We start from the raw sequence: 14,271 nt of genomic DNA, 5'->3' as shown, positions 1-14,271 counted from the left end.
CGTTTAAGTAATTTTCTGACGGGGACCTTATATGGGGGATTGGGTCAATTATGGACCGATCCTCATAAAATTCAGTAGGAAGATTTTGACTCATATGAAACTTATTAATGTCGAATTTCATCGCTATACTCGTAGTTTTAAAACAGACATGCCCCCTAAAACTGTTTTTCGGGGGTCCATTTATATGGAGGCTATCCGAAAACGTGGGCCGATATTGCCCATTTTCAATACCAAACGAACCTTACAACTCTCAACGGACTCTATCGTGCTTTCAATAGACAAACAGACGGACGGACATTACTAGATCTCTTAGAATTTAATAAGGACCCAAAATATATATATACTTTTGTGGGTCTATGACCAATATTTCGATGTGTTATAAACGGAATGACAAAAAGAAAATTTAAAAAAAATTTAAATAAAAAATATCGTTTTAGTAAATATTATGTTCTAATTTGGTTTTGTTCGAACTATCGAATTCAATTATTAAAAGATATTTTTCGGACTCAAGTTCAAATCCCACTTGGAGAAAATTTTTTAATAAATATTTTATTTTAATGAAATTTGAAAATTCTAGTAAAATTTTTTTCTTTAATTCAAATTAATCTTAATTTTTTATAAAAACCTTTATTTTGAACAAAAATCAAAACATTTGAAAATTTAAGATTTATTATTCAAAATTTTAAAAATCTGTTTTTTAAGCTTTAATTTTTAGTAAAAATTAAATTATCTATAGACTATCGTCTATGAAAAAGTCGAAAAGTCGACTTTGTAAATAAAAGTCGACGAAAAGGTCGAAAGTCGAAAAGTCGGAAAGTCGAAAAAAGTCGAAAGTCGAAAAAAGTCGAAAGTCGAAAAAAGTCGATAAGTCGAAAAAAGTCGAAAAAAGTCGAAAAGTCGAAAAAAGTCGAAAAGTCGGAAAAGTCGAAAAGTCGGAAAAAGTCGAAAAGTCGAAAAAATCGAAAAGTCGAAATAGTCGAAAATTTTAAAAAAAGTGGAAAAGAGGTCAAAAACTCTAAAATAGTCGGAAAAACTCGAAAAAAGTAAAAAAATAGTCGAAAAAAAGTCGAAAAAAAAGTCGAAAATAAGTCGAAATGTTCAAAAAGTCGTTAAAAATCGAAAAGTCGAAAGTCGGAAAAGTCGAAAAGTCGAAAAAAGTCGGAAAAAGTCGAAAAAAGTCGAAAAAAAAGTCGAAAAAAGTCGAAAAGTCGAAAAAAAGTCGGAAAACACGCTGTCAAACTCCATATACAAAAAAACAGAAGTTCATGAGCAAAATACAATCAGCTGTTCTCTTAACACTACCTAATAACTAATATACCTTGACATAGAGTTTGACAGTATACATACACTTAAAAGTATGCTGGCTGCCAAACTACATATATAAAAAATAAAAGTGTATGTGTTAAAAACAATCAGCTGTTCTCTTAACACTACCTTCTACTACTATCATTAATATACCTTCTTGTTCCATTTGTCCTTTGTGAGAAATTATACTTTGGTGAGAAATATGTCTGGAAAAGCTTTGAATATTGGTGATCAATTTCCAAACTTTCAGGCTGAAACCAGCCGCGGAAAGATTGATTTTTATGAGTGGATGGAAAATTCGTAAGTCAATTTTGAAACAATGATATTAATATTGCAAATTAATAAATCACAATATGTATCTTAAAGATGGGCTATTTTATTTTCTCATCCCGCCGATTATACACCGGTTTGTACTACAGAACTATCACGTGTAGCCGAACTGTTGCCGGAATTTGCTAAGCGCAATGTAAAGCCTATTGCTTTATCCTGTGATACAGTAGATTCTCACAATGGTTGGATTGAGGATATAAAAAGTTATGGCAGTAAGTTGTAATCAAATTATTATGAAATATATATGTACGTAGTAATTGTTTATCCAAATACTTTGTTTTCAAAAGAGTTATCGTCATTTGATTACCCCATAATTGCTGATGATAAAAGGGAATTAGCTTTAATGTTTAATATGTTGGACAAAGATGAATTAAATGCCCAGGGTATACCACTAACATGTCGTGCCGTCTTTATAATTGACAACAATAAGAAGTTGCGTTTGTCTATTTTATACCCGGCAACAACGGGTAGAAATTTCGAGTAAGTTTTAACTTTGACTTGGTAACTAACTATTCAAATTGTTGAAAACGTTTTAAAGATAACATTATTTGCAAATGCGTACTAATCTATTTAGAAATCGTTTTAATATTATTTAATTATTTTTAATTCCATGTAAAAGTGAAATTTTAAGAGTAATAGACTCGTTACAGCTGACCAGCACAAAATCTGTAGCAACGCCTGCAGATTGGAAGGTACAGTTTAATGTTTACAGTTTATATTGATTAATTTCAACATGACATATACATACATATTTTTTATGTAGCAAGGCGGAACCTGCATGATTTTGCCTAATTTATCTGAGCAACAAGTATTGGAAAAGTTTCCCAATGGTTACACTACCGTAGACGTGCCATCTGGCAAGAAATATTTGCGTCAGACTAACCAGCCCTGAGTGAACCATTCCTTCAAAAATAAATACACAAGTTTATTTTTTTTATTATTAAATATATGCATTTGTTTTTAAAATAAAATATAAAAGATACATAAAATGTAAGCGTAAATTAAATATATAAATTGTATTTTTACATTATTTGTTGTACAATAGGGAATGGACAAAACATAAGTTTGCTTTCAACTTAAAATTATAACAAAAAACCAAGATTTTTACAGTAATGTTAAAGACTTGCACTATTGAAAATAGCATTTTAAATAAAATTTAAGCTAGTCGACAAATTCGTAGGCAAACATACACCAAGCTATATAAAAAAAAATCACTGTAATCAATATAAAAAGCCACCTAATTATCTACAACATATCACCAATTTTATTTTCGTTTTGGAGGATTGTCTAACATTTTACCGACTCTTCTCACAATGAAAGGCCATAATATCAATAGAACAAACCAAACGGGAGAAATGTCTGTAAAGGGCCACCATTTGGGATATTTGTGTTTAGGCTCGATAACATTGTTCCCAGGAGTTTTCCGGTTCGCAATACTAACTTTCATTTCTTTTATTGTCTTTTCCAAATCAAACACGCGTTGATTCACGGACGACAAATCAGAATTCATACGTAAAACGGTGGCCTGCACCTGTTTAAGTATTTCTGTATTACGTTGTAAAGATTCATAAAGCTCATTTTGAATATCGAATGGATCGACATATTCATCGTCCGACTGATCGATAGAACCATTTGTTTGTGAATAGTCGACTTTTGTTGCTTCATTTGCCACGGAATTGTATGAGGAATGCGTTGGATGCAGTTCTGTGTTCTGAACAGGTGTTGCAGGTGGTGTAGTGACATTGTCTAAAGTAGAGTCGTGACCATTTAAAGTAACCTAAAAATATATGTAGGTAAATAAAAATATAACAATAATTATTTGGGTTAATCTTACATCTTCTTCTCCACTACCATTTGTGCTATGCTGAGGACTATTGGTTCTTGAGTGAAATGGCGAGTTAGGATGCGATTCCGCTAGTTCTTTCATGCCAGGAGCTATTATTTCTAATTCATCCAAATTGATATTTTCTAAGCCCTGTAAACTACCCACAAAGTTTTGAACATTTTCCGTAAAAGACATTGTTTCGATAATTTCTTGTAAACTTTCCACATATTTTAGCATAGCTTCCTCCTTGGTCATATGACTGTTTCGGTTCCAAGCATCCCATTTTGCCTTATTAACAACATCCCAAAATGCAGGTTTTCTTTGGTGACAATCTCCTTCAGTGGCTTGTTTATAGAGACCATAGAATTTTAACATCATGCCAGTGCTTGGTTGATATGGTCCATTCTTGGGCAGGCCCTTGATGACATTTACAGCTGCTTGGAAACGTTCTTGTGCAGAGGCCATAATTTACTATAAATTAACCTTGAAAATATGTTCATATTATTAATAAATAATTTAGGTATTCGATAACTATCATTAATCGTTAATATCAGTAATAATATCAAAGTAATACAAATTTAAATATGTATTATTGTTTTCTTGATAACACTATCATTACGATTATTTCAACCCTAAAGGGGTAGTTAAGGAAATTGATAGCAAAAGGCTAAAGTTCAAATTAAAGTAATTAATGTTTAGCTTACAAAATTCTACACCCTGATTTTTATAAATAATTAATTGTTTTCAAAAACTCTTTTTTGAACTTTGTTCATATGAATAAATAGAACAGGTAGGTAGGTATCTGCTCGGCCTATCAACCAATGTCAGTATCAATAAGAGAAATTTATTGCACAATTTACCTTTTGTTTCAAAATATGACTATAATATATGCAGATTGTGCAAAGTCAAGTCGATGCTGGTTATCGTTTTGTAAATGATTTGTAAATATTTGATATTTTGTATATTTCTCAAAATTGTTATTTCTAGCTTTTGTGTTTTTTCTTCGTTTTCTGTAACTTATTATAATCACAATCAAGTTTTTTTTTGGTTTTGTAAACAACACAGTTGTAAATAAGTGGAGGAAATGGAAATTTCTGCTAATCGCATCAATTTTTGCTGATTTCGACACACAAACACGTATAATTCCTTACGGTGTGACTTTGCTCAGAAACTCCCCGATGCTTAGTTCATAAAAAACAGTTTTGCTGAGGCTGAACAAAAAAATAGTACTACTATTTTCACTTTTCTTCTAGTAGTTCGTAAAGTAAACAAACATAAAAAATGTTCAAATGGTGAGTTTATATGAGGTGAATTATTGTTTTAAAATTTTCACTTAAGTAGAGGAGCACAATAACGACGTCAACACACGCCATTGTTTATATTATTTTAACTATTTAATTTTATTTGTTTAATATTGGATGTATAGCTAAATTAAAAAATGTTTAATCTGAGAGAATCTGCTGTAAATTTTTTGTAATTGTCTCTTAATTTAATGCAGACACAAGAAACAAAACATGCGAAATGGGCCATATTGGATTCAAGATAAAGAGCAACACAAATAACTTCGTAATGATGTTTTATATTATATTTTAATGTTTTATATTATACAATTATTTTATTTTCAATAAATTTAATTAAAACATAAATAAATATTCCAAAAAATGTATCCAATACCTATTACTTAATTTCTTATTTTAACGAATTTTTAGAATTATTTTGTATATCTTTACATCTTCAAAAAGTACATTAGTTGGCAGCTGATAGATTTTTAATCTCTTTATACCAAAGTGTTTATACCCTACACCACTATAGTGGGGAGGGTATTATGCCGTTTGTGCTGATGGTTTGTAACACCCAAAAATATTGGTCCTACACCCCACCTTAAAGTATACCAATCGACTCAGAATCACTTCCTGAGTCGATTAAGCTATGTCCGTCTGTCCGTCCGTCCGTCCGTCTGTCGTCTGTCTGTGTGTCCATGTAAACCTTGTGCGCACTCTACAGGTCGCAATTTTTGAGATAATTTGATGAAATTTGGAAACATACACTTCTCTTGGTCCAAGGACGAACGCTATTGAAAATGGTTGAAATCGGTCCATTATTTCACCTAGCCCCCATACAACCGGACCCCCCGAATAGGGCTTTTGACCTCATAATTATGTTAAATGATCTGCTATCTCTACAAAAATTGGAAAAGTTTAGTTTTATATATGTCTTAATAATTCTAGTGATTTTCGTAAAGATCGGGCATTATTTGACCCTAGCCCCCATACAAAGTCCCCCTCAGAAAATGACTTGAATGTCCACAATTCACTTATAAACAGTAGTATCACGATGAAATTTGGCACAAATGAGTTTTATATAAACATAATTCCCAACAATAAATTTTATAGGATCGGACCAAGTTTTACTCCAGCCCCCATATAAGCAGACCTTCCGATTTGGGCCTTTTAGCTCATAACTTTGTCAAATATATGATATATATATGACCCTAGCCCCCATACAAAGTCCCCCTCAGAAAATGACTTGAATGTCCACAATTCACTTATAAACACTAGTATCAATATGAAATTTACCACAAATAGATTTTATATAAACATTTTATATAAAATGTCGACATTAAATTTTATAAGGATCGGACCAATTTTTGCCATAGCCCCCATACAACCGGACCTACCGATTAGGGCCTCTTAGCTTATAACTACGATAATATACTACTATCTTCTCAAAAATTGGCACAACTAAGTTTGATATGTAATTATAAATAACACTGTCATTTTTCGCCATGATCGGAAATAAAAGTAGCCTATTATCACACATACGAATGTGCTGTGAAAATTTGAAGAAAATCGGTTTAGCCGTTTAGTAGTCTATAACGTTCAAACATACAAACATATAAACACACAAACATACAAAGATATAAACATACAAACAAACACACATTCATTTTTATATATGTATATAGATAATTCCCAATAATACATTTTATAAGGATCGGCTCAATTTCTGCCTTAGCCTCCATACATCCGGACCTTCCGATTTCGGTCGTTTATCTTTTAACTACGTCTAATATACTACTATCTATCCAAAAGTCGGCACAATGTGGTGATGTTTGTAACACTCAAAAATATTTGTCCTTATTAAGCTATGTCCGTCTTTGTGACCGTGTAAACCTTGTGTGCACGCAACAGATCGCAATTTTGAATATAATTTGTTAAAATGTGTCACATACTATTCTCTGGATCCACTACCTGGATCAGCATACAACCGAACATGAACAGACATTATTGGAACCTATATGAGATTAACAGAAATGCTTCATTATTGAAATTAATCACATTTAATATTCGCAATTGGTGTAGGGTATCATATGGTCGGCCACGCCCGACTATAATTCTTACTTGTTTTATTTTGCGTTCAGATACACCTGCCAAATTAACTTCAAATTGCTGTTGTTGCAAAGAAAATTACAAGAAATTACTAAATGCAACAAAAACAAATGAAATCTTTTATTCATCACATTTACAAAATGTCTGTTATTTTGATAGTTCTTGTTGTTGCCGTACTAATTCATTTTATTGATTAACAGCGCCCCGTTGTATTTTAAACTAGTTGGCATCACTGACTTTGCTCACAAGCAATTTTTGAACATATTGACGTTATTGCTCATTCGCGGAAAAATAGTGATTGTGGAAACATCGTTTATGATTTTTTCGTGTATGTGTGAATTTAATTTCACAACTCATCGCAAAAATTCTCAACTTTTTATAAACCAGAAGTAGTGAATAAAAATATAAAGAGCGAGACAACTAATTAACAAATAACGAATTGCTAAACAGAAGTGTTTTAATGAAATAATAATCATCATAAAGCTTTTCGTTAACCTTGTGAAATAGGTTTGTTTTTTTGGACAAAGAACGTGAATTGAACATTTTTTGATTTACATTTTTCTTTGAGTTTTTGGTGCAATCGATTTTTTGCCAACGAACAGCCAAACCAATGAGTAATCATTATTAATTTTTCGAGCACTTTTGATTTCTATCTCTGTGTGTAGAGTACGAATTTATTAAAGAAAGTTGGAAATAAAAATCCCAACAAACAATAAAAGAGTACGAACACAATTGGATTAAATTGTGAAACAAGAAGAAAGAAAACATTTTTAACAAATACTAACTTGCAATTAATCATGAAATTTGTTCCAACAACAAAATTCAACGTTAATAATAATAATCTTGTTCAAAGTGAAATAACTAAGGTGTGTGTGCAAGAATTCAATATAAATATTTATACAACGGCCACTAAACAATCCAATAACAAATTGTGCTTGTCTAGAAAAACAACCCATAGAGGAGCTCAAGTGTTTTTTAAACGAAATCAAAGACAAAATCAAGTACAAAATTTAAGTAAAAAGAATACAATTTTTAAAAATTGGAAAAATCAAAACTTTTGCATAGCCACTTCTTGATTAAGTGCAACAAATAATTAAAAAAGAAAACTATTTTTAACAAAAAAAAATAATATTTGTGCTAAACCAAAGTGAATATTTATTTAGTTAATTGGACATCCCCAAAAACTACTAAAACAAAAAACTATAAAATAGAAATTAATTGTAAATTACAAAAGAAAAAAACTAGAAGTTAATAAATTTACCTCGTGTTTTACTGTCACATTTTTTCCATATTCTTTTTGAGTTTAAATTCTTAAATTGCGCGCGCGCTTCTACCCTCTTTTGCTTCACTAACTGCCCGGCGCGTCTAAAGGAGATTTTTTTTCCTTGTTTAAATTATTTGTGCGTGTGTATTTTCTGTGCACTTGCTCAAGGCTAATACTAACCAACAACACTACCACCTTCGACAACAACAATATTGTTGTCATCATCAACATCATCAGTCAGTAAAAGAAAACAATCACAACAAATTTTTCTCAATAAATACAGGGTGTCTTCGAAAACATCTGGTGATTTAAGGAAGCTAGGAAAGGAAGAAAACACCAAGATTTCTAGCTCAACGGCATCTCTATTTTCTGTTAAAATTTCTAAATCTTTGGAAAAGTCTAAACACAACAAAAAATCCAACATGCCGCGTCGCAATAAGAAAGGTGGAAAAGGTGAGTAAAATACATAAAAACATAAGTTTTTTTTTATTTTCTTAAACCTGTGTCGTTCAAGACGAAATTTAAATCATATTATTATTATTTTTTAAGGTTGACCAAATTTATAAATACGTAGGTAAAATAACAGTCTATATGTTTGTTTATTTCTGTGTTTTTTTCCATATACATAACACGCGCAAACATTTTACTTGTTCACTACATATTTGTTTTGAAATAAAAAAGCTATTGAAAGCTTTTGCCACTATCTAAAATAAGTATCAATGTATACTCATTCTCTTCGAATTTTGTTTTTACTAAAATGAAATAAACAACTCATGATTCAGAAATGATCTTCAAATTAAAGAATAATACGTAATTTTCAAACATTTAAAAAAATTAAATTAGATAACAATAGTATACACTTTATATTATATTCCAATATATTTCGTCATATTATCTTTAAGGTTGATTTTTTTTGTAAATATCTTTTTATTTCTCTTTTTTCATACGTAATCTGGCTACACGTATGCAAAATGCACAAGTGTTTTTGTATGAACTTTGAAATTATTTTATATGTATATTTTATTATCAGTAGACTAGAAATATTTAGATCATGATACAACCATATTATTGTTTTATTATGATTTAGATTATATACATACATACAGGTATTTGTTTTATTTATTTTCTAATTTGTCAAGGTTTTCCTATGTGTACAAAATTTATAAATATGCTTTAGATTGTTCGGAAAATAGTTTATAAATGTAATTTCTATGCAAAACTAAATTGAACTTAATTGTCGTTTTACTAAAATCAGAGCTTTTAGTTAATTCATTCAATATAATTCCAATTTTAAATTTTAATCTAGAAAAATCACTTTCAATAAGTCTAGTTTTAAGCTCTCGTTTGAAAAAAAAAATTTACAATATAATTGATTCATAATTTATAAATATTTTCAAATATAATTTTGTAATCGATTTTAAACAAAAAAATTTCTATTGGGAAATCCTAATATGTATTTATATACGGATTTACAACATATTTTTCATGTTCTATAATTTTAGAAATACTCTTGGTCATACCAAAGCATATTGTCTTTGTCTACAAATAATATTTCATTCATTATTTGATAGTAATTACAATACAAAACCAACATATGTTGCTACATCTACATACATATGTACATACTTATGTATGTGAATATGTATGTATGTTTATAAATATGTACATATATGTAATAGTTTTCTTATTTAATAAATACCGTACCTAGTTTAGTAGTTCTTGAAATAATGACCTTGAATTAATCAAATGTTAACATTTAGATCATAATTAAATTATTACAAGCAGTTTAATTATAACACATTAATTCTCATCATTTGATAAATAGAACAATAAGCTTTTGGGTATTTGTATATATTTTTTGGACTTATCTTTTGTTTTTAAAAAATAAAATTTACTATAATCAATATATAGTGCAGATTTTTATATCTAATAAGATTATTTTCGACATACAGCATTTGCAATCTGACATAAATACTCAAAACTAGTTATAACCATGTGCTGTAAGTGGAATGTGTGTCTCATTTCCAATAGCATGCCTTCTTGGTTGACTGAATATCTACATACATATGTACATAAGTATGTATATAAATATGTACGTTTACTATATGGTAGATGAGAATTTAATAACAGTTTTTTATATTACAATTTTGGAATGTAATCCACTGTTAGTTATAAATGTGTCTGAAAACTTCTAAATCAATGTAAATATTTAGTTTATTTAGCATATGTATGATCAGTAAGACTTTTAGATGATTGAATGATATATTTAATCCAAAAAGCACTTTTTGTAGCCGCAGGTACCATACAAATAAACGTAATATGTATTTCTGTTACTTTATTGAAAGTTTTTATTTAATCAACCAGTTTTTTCTTTTATAAATTCTCCTTTCAATCATGTTTTTCCTTCTAAAGGCCGTTACTTAATTTATTTGCAATATACAATATAAAAGTAATACTGACGGAATATAAATTAAACACAACTAATACAACCTTATGAATTGTCAATTTAGATTATATTTTCTTTGTACATATGTATGTATATTATACAAACAGTTGGAGTCGTTCATGCTTCCAACAATCTATTCGTATGTATTTACATTACATAATGTTGAAAGTTATAATGTTGCTTTGTTATTTTACAATTGTAATTAACATTAAAAAGTGTAATGTTAACAAACGTGTAGGAAAGTTGAAAACGCTTATTTGAAGGACAAGTTAATGTTTGTGTTTATAACCAAAATGTTGGCTATAAAAACCATTATAAACTAGTTTTAAATTAAAATGTTTTTCTTTATTTTAGGACGTCCTTGGCGATTCCAACTCAGAAGATGAGTCATATAATGATAATGCATCTGTATATTCATATGTTTCGGATAATGCTCCCTCATCTGTTAACGATACCGATGAATTGTCTTTAAATGAACGTTATGAGGAAAAATTTATGCAAGCTTTGGAAAATGCTACAGAAAAATCAGCACAAACTAGAGTTTCGGCTTTGGAGAGTATGTGCGAAACTTTATGCATCGTTATATGCCCGATTGTGTTGATGATCGCAAGGAGACACTGATCGACTGTATAGAAAGAGTATACGTCGTGGGTAAAGGCTCCGAACAGGTTTGGGGCGCTAGATTAGCTCCTTTACTCGTCTTACAATTGGGAGGTGATGAGGGGAATTTCAAAGGCTTTAAATCAATTTTTGCTAACCACTGTCCAAGATAAATCGGTGTCGTTTGATGCCCGCGCAAAAGTTGTACTGCATGGGTTTATTGAATTTCTTTGGCAATGTCGACATTGGTGACCTATTGACTTTGATGCAATTTTTCGAGGGCATTTTTAGTGGTAGTTATTTGAAGGGTGATGATAAAACACCCATCTCTGTAAATGCAGATGCTGGTACATTGCATGCTGAGGCTTTGTCGTCATGGGGCTTATTATTGACTATGATACCACCCGGAGATTTTGTCTCCTGGATGACTAGTGGTCAATCAATGTTGCCGTAAGTTTTAATGCATATTTCATCATATGTATTTTATTTTATTATTATATATTTTAGATCATTTAAAAAGCTTATGGGTCTTTTACAATCTCCTCATTTGGATGTACGCATGGCTGCTGGTGAAACTTTAGCTTTAATTTTAGAATGCGGTCGTGCCCACGATGAGGATTTCCTAGAAGAGTACTTAAATGATTTAATTGAAGCTGTCAAACAATTGGCTACTGATTCGCACAAATACCGCGCCAAGCGCGATCGTAAAGCCCAAAGAGCTACATTCAGGGATGTATTGCGTTATTTAGAGGTGAGTGGAAATTATTTATTAAATTACAAATTTTTATTTTTTGGTCAATAAAATATACATGTAGACAATTTTAGTTATTAACATTTAAAGATATTAATTCACTTTAAATTTGTGCAGGCGTGAATCAGTTGATGCCTACAATGTTTTCCGGTACATTTCTGATGATCATGAATATTATTTTTCATGATGACACAACCGATCTTATTAATAGTATCCATATATTCGGTAAAGTTAGCTCTCTTAGTGAAAATATTACTGCGCCAGTGGGAGTTATTACCAGATTTGATGAAGCGGGACGAATCCACAAATGATATTCTAAAAGGTTTATAGATTTTTTCACAGGGGTCTTTGCTATTTAATCTGTCAATGGCACCTTCTTTCGCCAACTCTTGCATAACATTAGCTCTTAATTCAGTACATGGTTCTTGTTGCTGCAGTAGTTTGCTTGCATTAAGCTTACTAGTTTCATCTTCGATTTTAAGAGACTCGTAGATTCCCTCAGGATATTCATTAATGTTGCAGAAATCTACCTGATAAGTTGTGTACATGCGATTACGTTCCAAACGTCTACTAAGTTCATCTTTGGGCATTTGTTTGAGTCTCTCATACAGATCCGGATAAGCAGTTCGTAGTATTTTTAGAAAACGATTAGGTTGTTGCCTAAAGCAATCGTTTTGAGATTCATTATTTATGGCATCAATTTGATCGCTGGAAAATTTAGTAGGTATTAAACGGGGATTTATTAAACGGCCCATTGGAGCTACACCTGTCCATTCTACGGGACATTGGTTTTGTACTACTTTAGGAATATCTATTTTATTCTCCTCAATACATTGACATTCAACTTCTTCCTTTTCACCAGTTGGTCCATGAGCTTTAAAGAAATCATAGCGCTTTGTAAAGGGGGGTACATAATCGTGTTGATATGTTGTCACAAGCATTTTTATAATGAAACACGTATAATTTGGAAAAATAAATTAAAATTCGACTTTTTAATTTTTTAATAATGGATAATTTTGTGTGATAAGAATTTCAAAGCACAATGTAACAAAAAAATATTAACAAGCATAATTTATTTTATTTTTTAGGAGGACATTTCACCAGAAATTACTATACGTTTTGGTACTGAAAGCTTAGTTTTAGATTCATGGGCCATACATCATCAGTATTCGGCTTTGTGTGTTGTAATGGGTCCTGGTATGACCTCACAGTTACAAGAAAATGATTTTATTCGTGAAATATTCGGTTTGGGTGCCAAACCTAATCTAAACAATGGAGCATCCAGAGTCAAAACCTCTAAGTTAGAAAGAGTAAGTAATTTTTAATATAACTTTTAATTCTAATGATATAATTTTCGTTTTTATTTTTACTTTTAGCACTTAATGAACGCTGCTGCCTTTAAGGCTCGCACTATATCAAGAGCTAAAAACCGTGATAAACGTTCTGCAGTTTTTAACTAAAATTAATCAACAATTGAAATACCCAGTTTGTAGTTTAACTTTTCTCAACAAATTTAACTTGTTAAATTTTATATCTTACTTCTAAAACATAGTTTTATACATGTGTTTAAGCTCCCTCCTTTTTTAATTCTGAATATATTTTTATTTAAATATTCCTTTTTACCCAATTCATTTGTTCAGTTATTATTAAATTGTTAGTTTAATTTTTAAATCTTTAAAATATTTTAGAAAAAATATTAAAAAATATTGTATTAAAATATTATTAAAAACAAATACTTTAGGTATATTTAAATAAATACATATTTTAACAAGTAATGAACTATTAAATACACATAAATATATATCAATATATAATACATTTAATTAGTCAATGGATTACAAATGGTAGTGCATCAAAATATTATTAATGGATATGCAATTATTTTGCTCACCATCTTTAGATTTAAATCATTAGATAATAAGTTTTGTAATCATTAGACTTTGCAAAATATTATGAAGTTCTCTTATTCTTATGATTTATGAAACTTCATCACCAAATCTCCCAAACTCGTATACATACATGCATATGTATAAATTTTCGGTTAATATCCCTGAAAAAAATTTAAACCCGATACGCAGATAAAGCCATTAAATTAGTAATATATGTATGTAGTGTAAAAATAATAATATTTTTAGCAAACATATGCATATAAAAATTATAACTAACCTCAAATGTAACTGTATGAAACATTAAGTTTTTCAAATTAAATACAGAATAAAAATTAGTCTCAATTACAGATACAACCGATACGAATTGTTGTTTTATTTTGAATACAAGAAGAGTAGCGTTATAGGGCTTGATTGGAAATGCATTACTGCTGTGCAGCTTATGCGCAGTATGTATCATATAATGATGCGCAGT

The 14,271-nt window shown here is 30.1% G+C and overlaps 4 protein-coding genes across 4 annotated transcripts; 2 read left to right on the top strand and 2 right to left on the bottom strand.

Moving 5' to 3' along the window:
- The first annotated feature begins 1,332 nt into the window (after positions 1-1,332).
- Positions 1,333-2,636, top strand: LOC119616325 (peroxiredoxin-6). The gene is made up of 5 exons (XM_037972682.1): positions 1,333-1,605; positions 1,672-1,847; positions 1,923-2,115; positions 2,255-2,327; positions 2,399-2,636. The coding sequence occupies exons 1-5, from the start codon at positions 1,508-1,510 to the stop codon at positions 2,525-2,527; spliced, it is 669 nt and encodes a 222-aa protein (XP_037828610.1). The 5' UTR covers positions 1,333-1,507; the 3' UTR covers positions 2,528-2,636.
- LOC119616324 (acyl-CoA-binding domain-containing protein 5) lies at positions 2,564-4,688 on the bottom strand. Its single transcript, XM_037972681.1, has 3 exons — positions 4,321-4,688; positions 3,470-3,943; positions 2,564-3,412 (listed from the first exon to the last, which is right to left on the bottom strand). The coding sequence occupies exons 2-3, from the start codon at positions 3,923-3,925 to the stop codon at positions 2,900-2,902; spliced, it is 969 nt and encodes a 322-aa protein (XP_037828609.1). The 5' UTR covers positions 3,926-3,943; positions 4,321-4,688; the 3' UTR covers positions 2,564-2,899.
- Positions 4,689-8,535: 3,847 nt separating this feature from the next.
- Positions 8,536-13,537, top strand: LOC119616303 (interferon-related developmental regulator 1). The gene is given in 9 exon segments (XM_037972650.1): positions 8,536-8,566; positions 8,957-9,015; positions 10,914-11,124; positions 11,127-11,281; positions 11,283-11,365; positions 11,367-11,609; positions 11,667-11,910; positions 12,999-13,220; positions 13,287-13,537. Coding segments are annotated over 9 exon segments (1,332 nt in total). The 3' UTR covers positions 13,371-13,537.
- On the bottom strand, positions 11,938-12,941 carry LOC119616311. Its single transcript, XM_037972659.1, has one exon. The coding sequence runs from the start codon at positions 12,849-12,851 to the stop codon at positions 12,009-12,011; it is 843 nt and encodes a 280-aa protein (XP_037828587.1). The 5' UTR covers positions 12,852-12,941; the 3' UTR covers positions 11,938-12,008.
- Positions 13,538-14,271: the final 734 nt, after the last annotated feature.

The sequence above is a fragment of the Lucilia sericata genome, unplaced genomic scaffold, assembly GCF_015586225.1.
Source record: "Lucilia sericata isolate MDLA Ls3-8-SP2 unplaced genomic scaffold, ASM1558622v1 Contig000067F_arrow, whole genome shotgun sequence".
Classification (NCBI taxonomy): Eukaryota; Metazoa; Arthropoda; class Insecta; order Diptera; family Calliphoridae; genus Lucilia; species Lucilia sericata.
The sequence above is the reverse complement of the archived record's forward strand: the minus strand, read 5'-3'. Positions and strand labels throughout refer to the sequence as shown.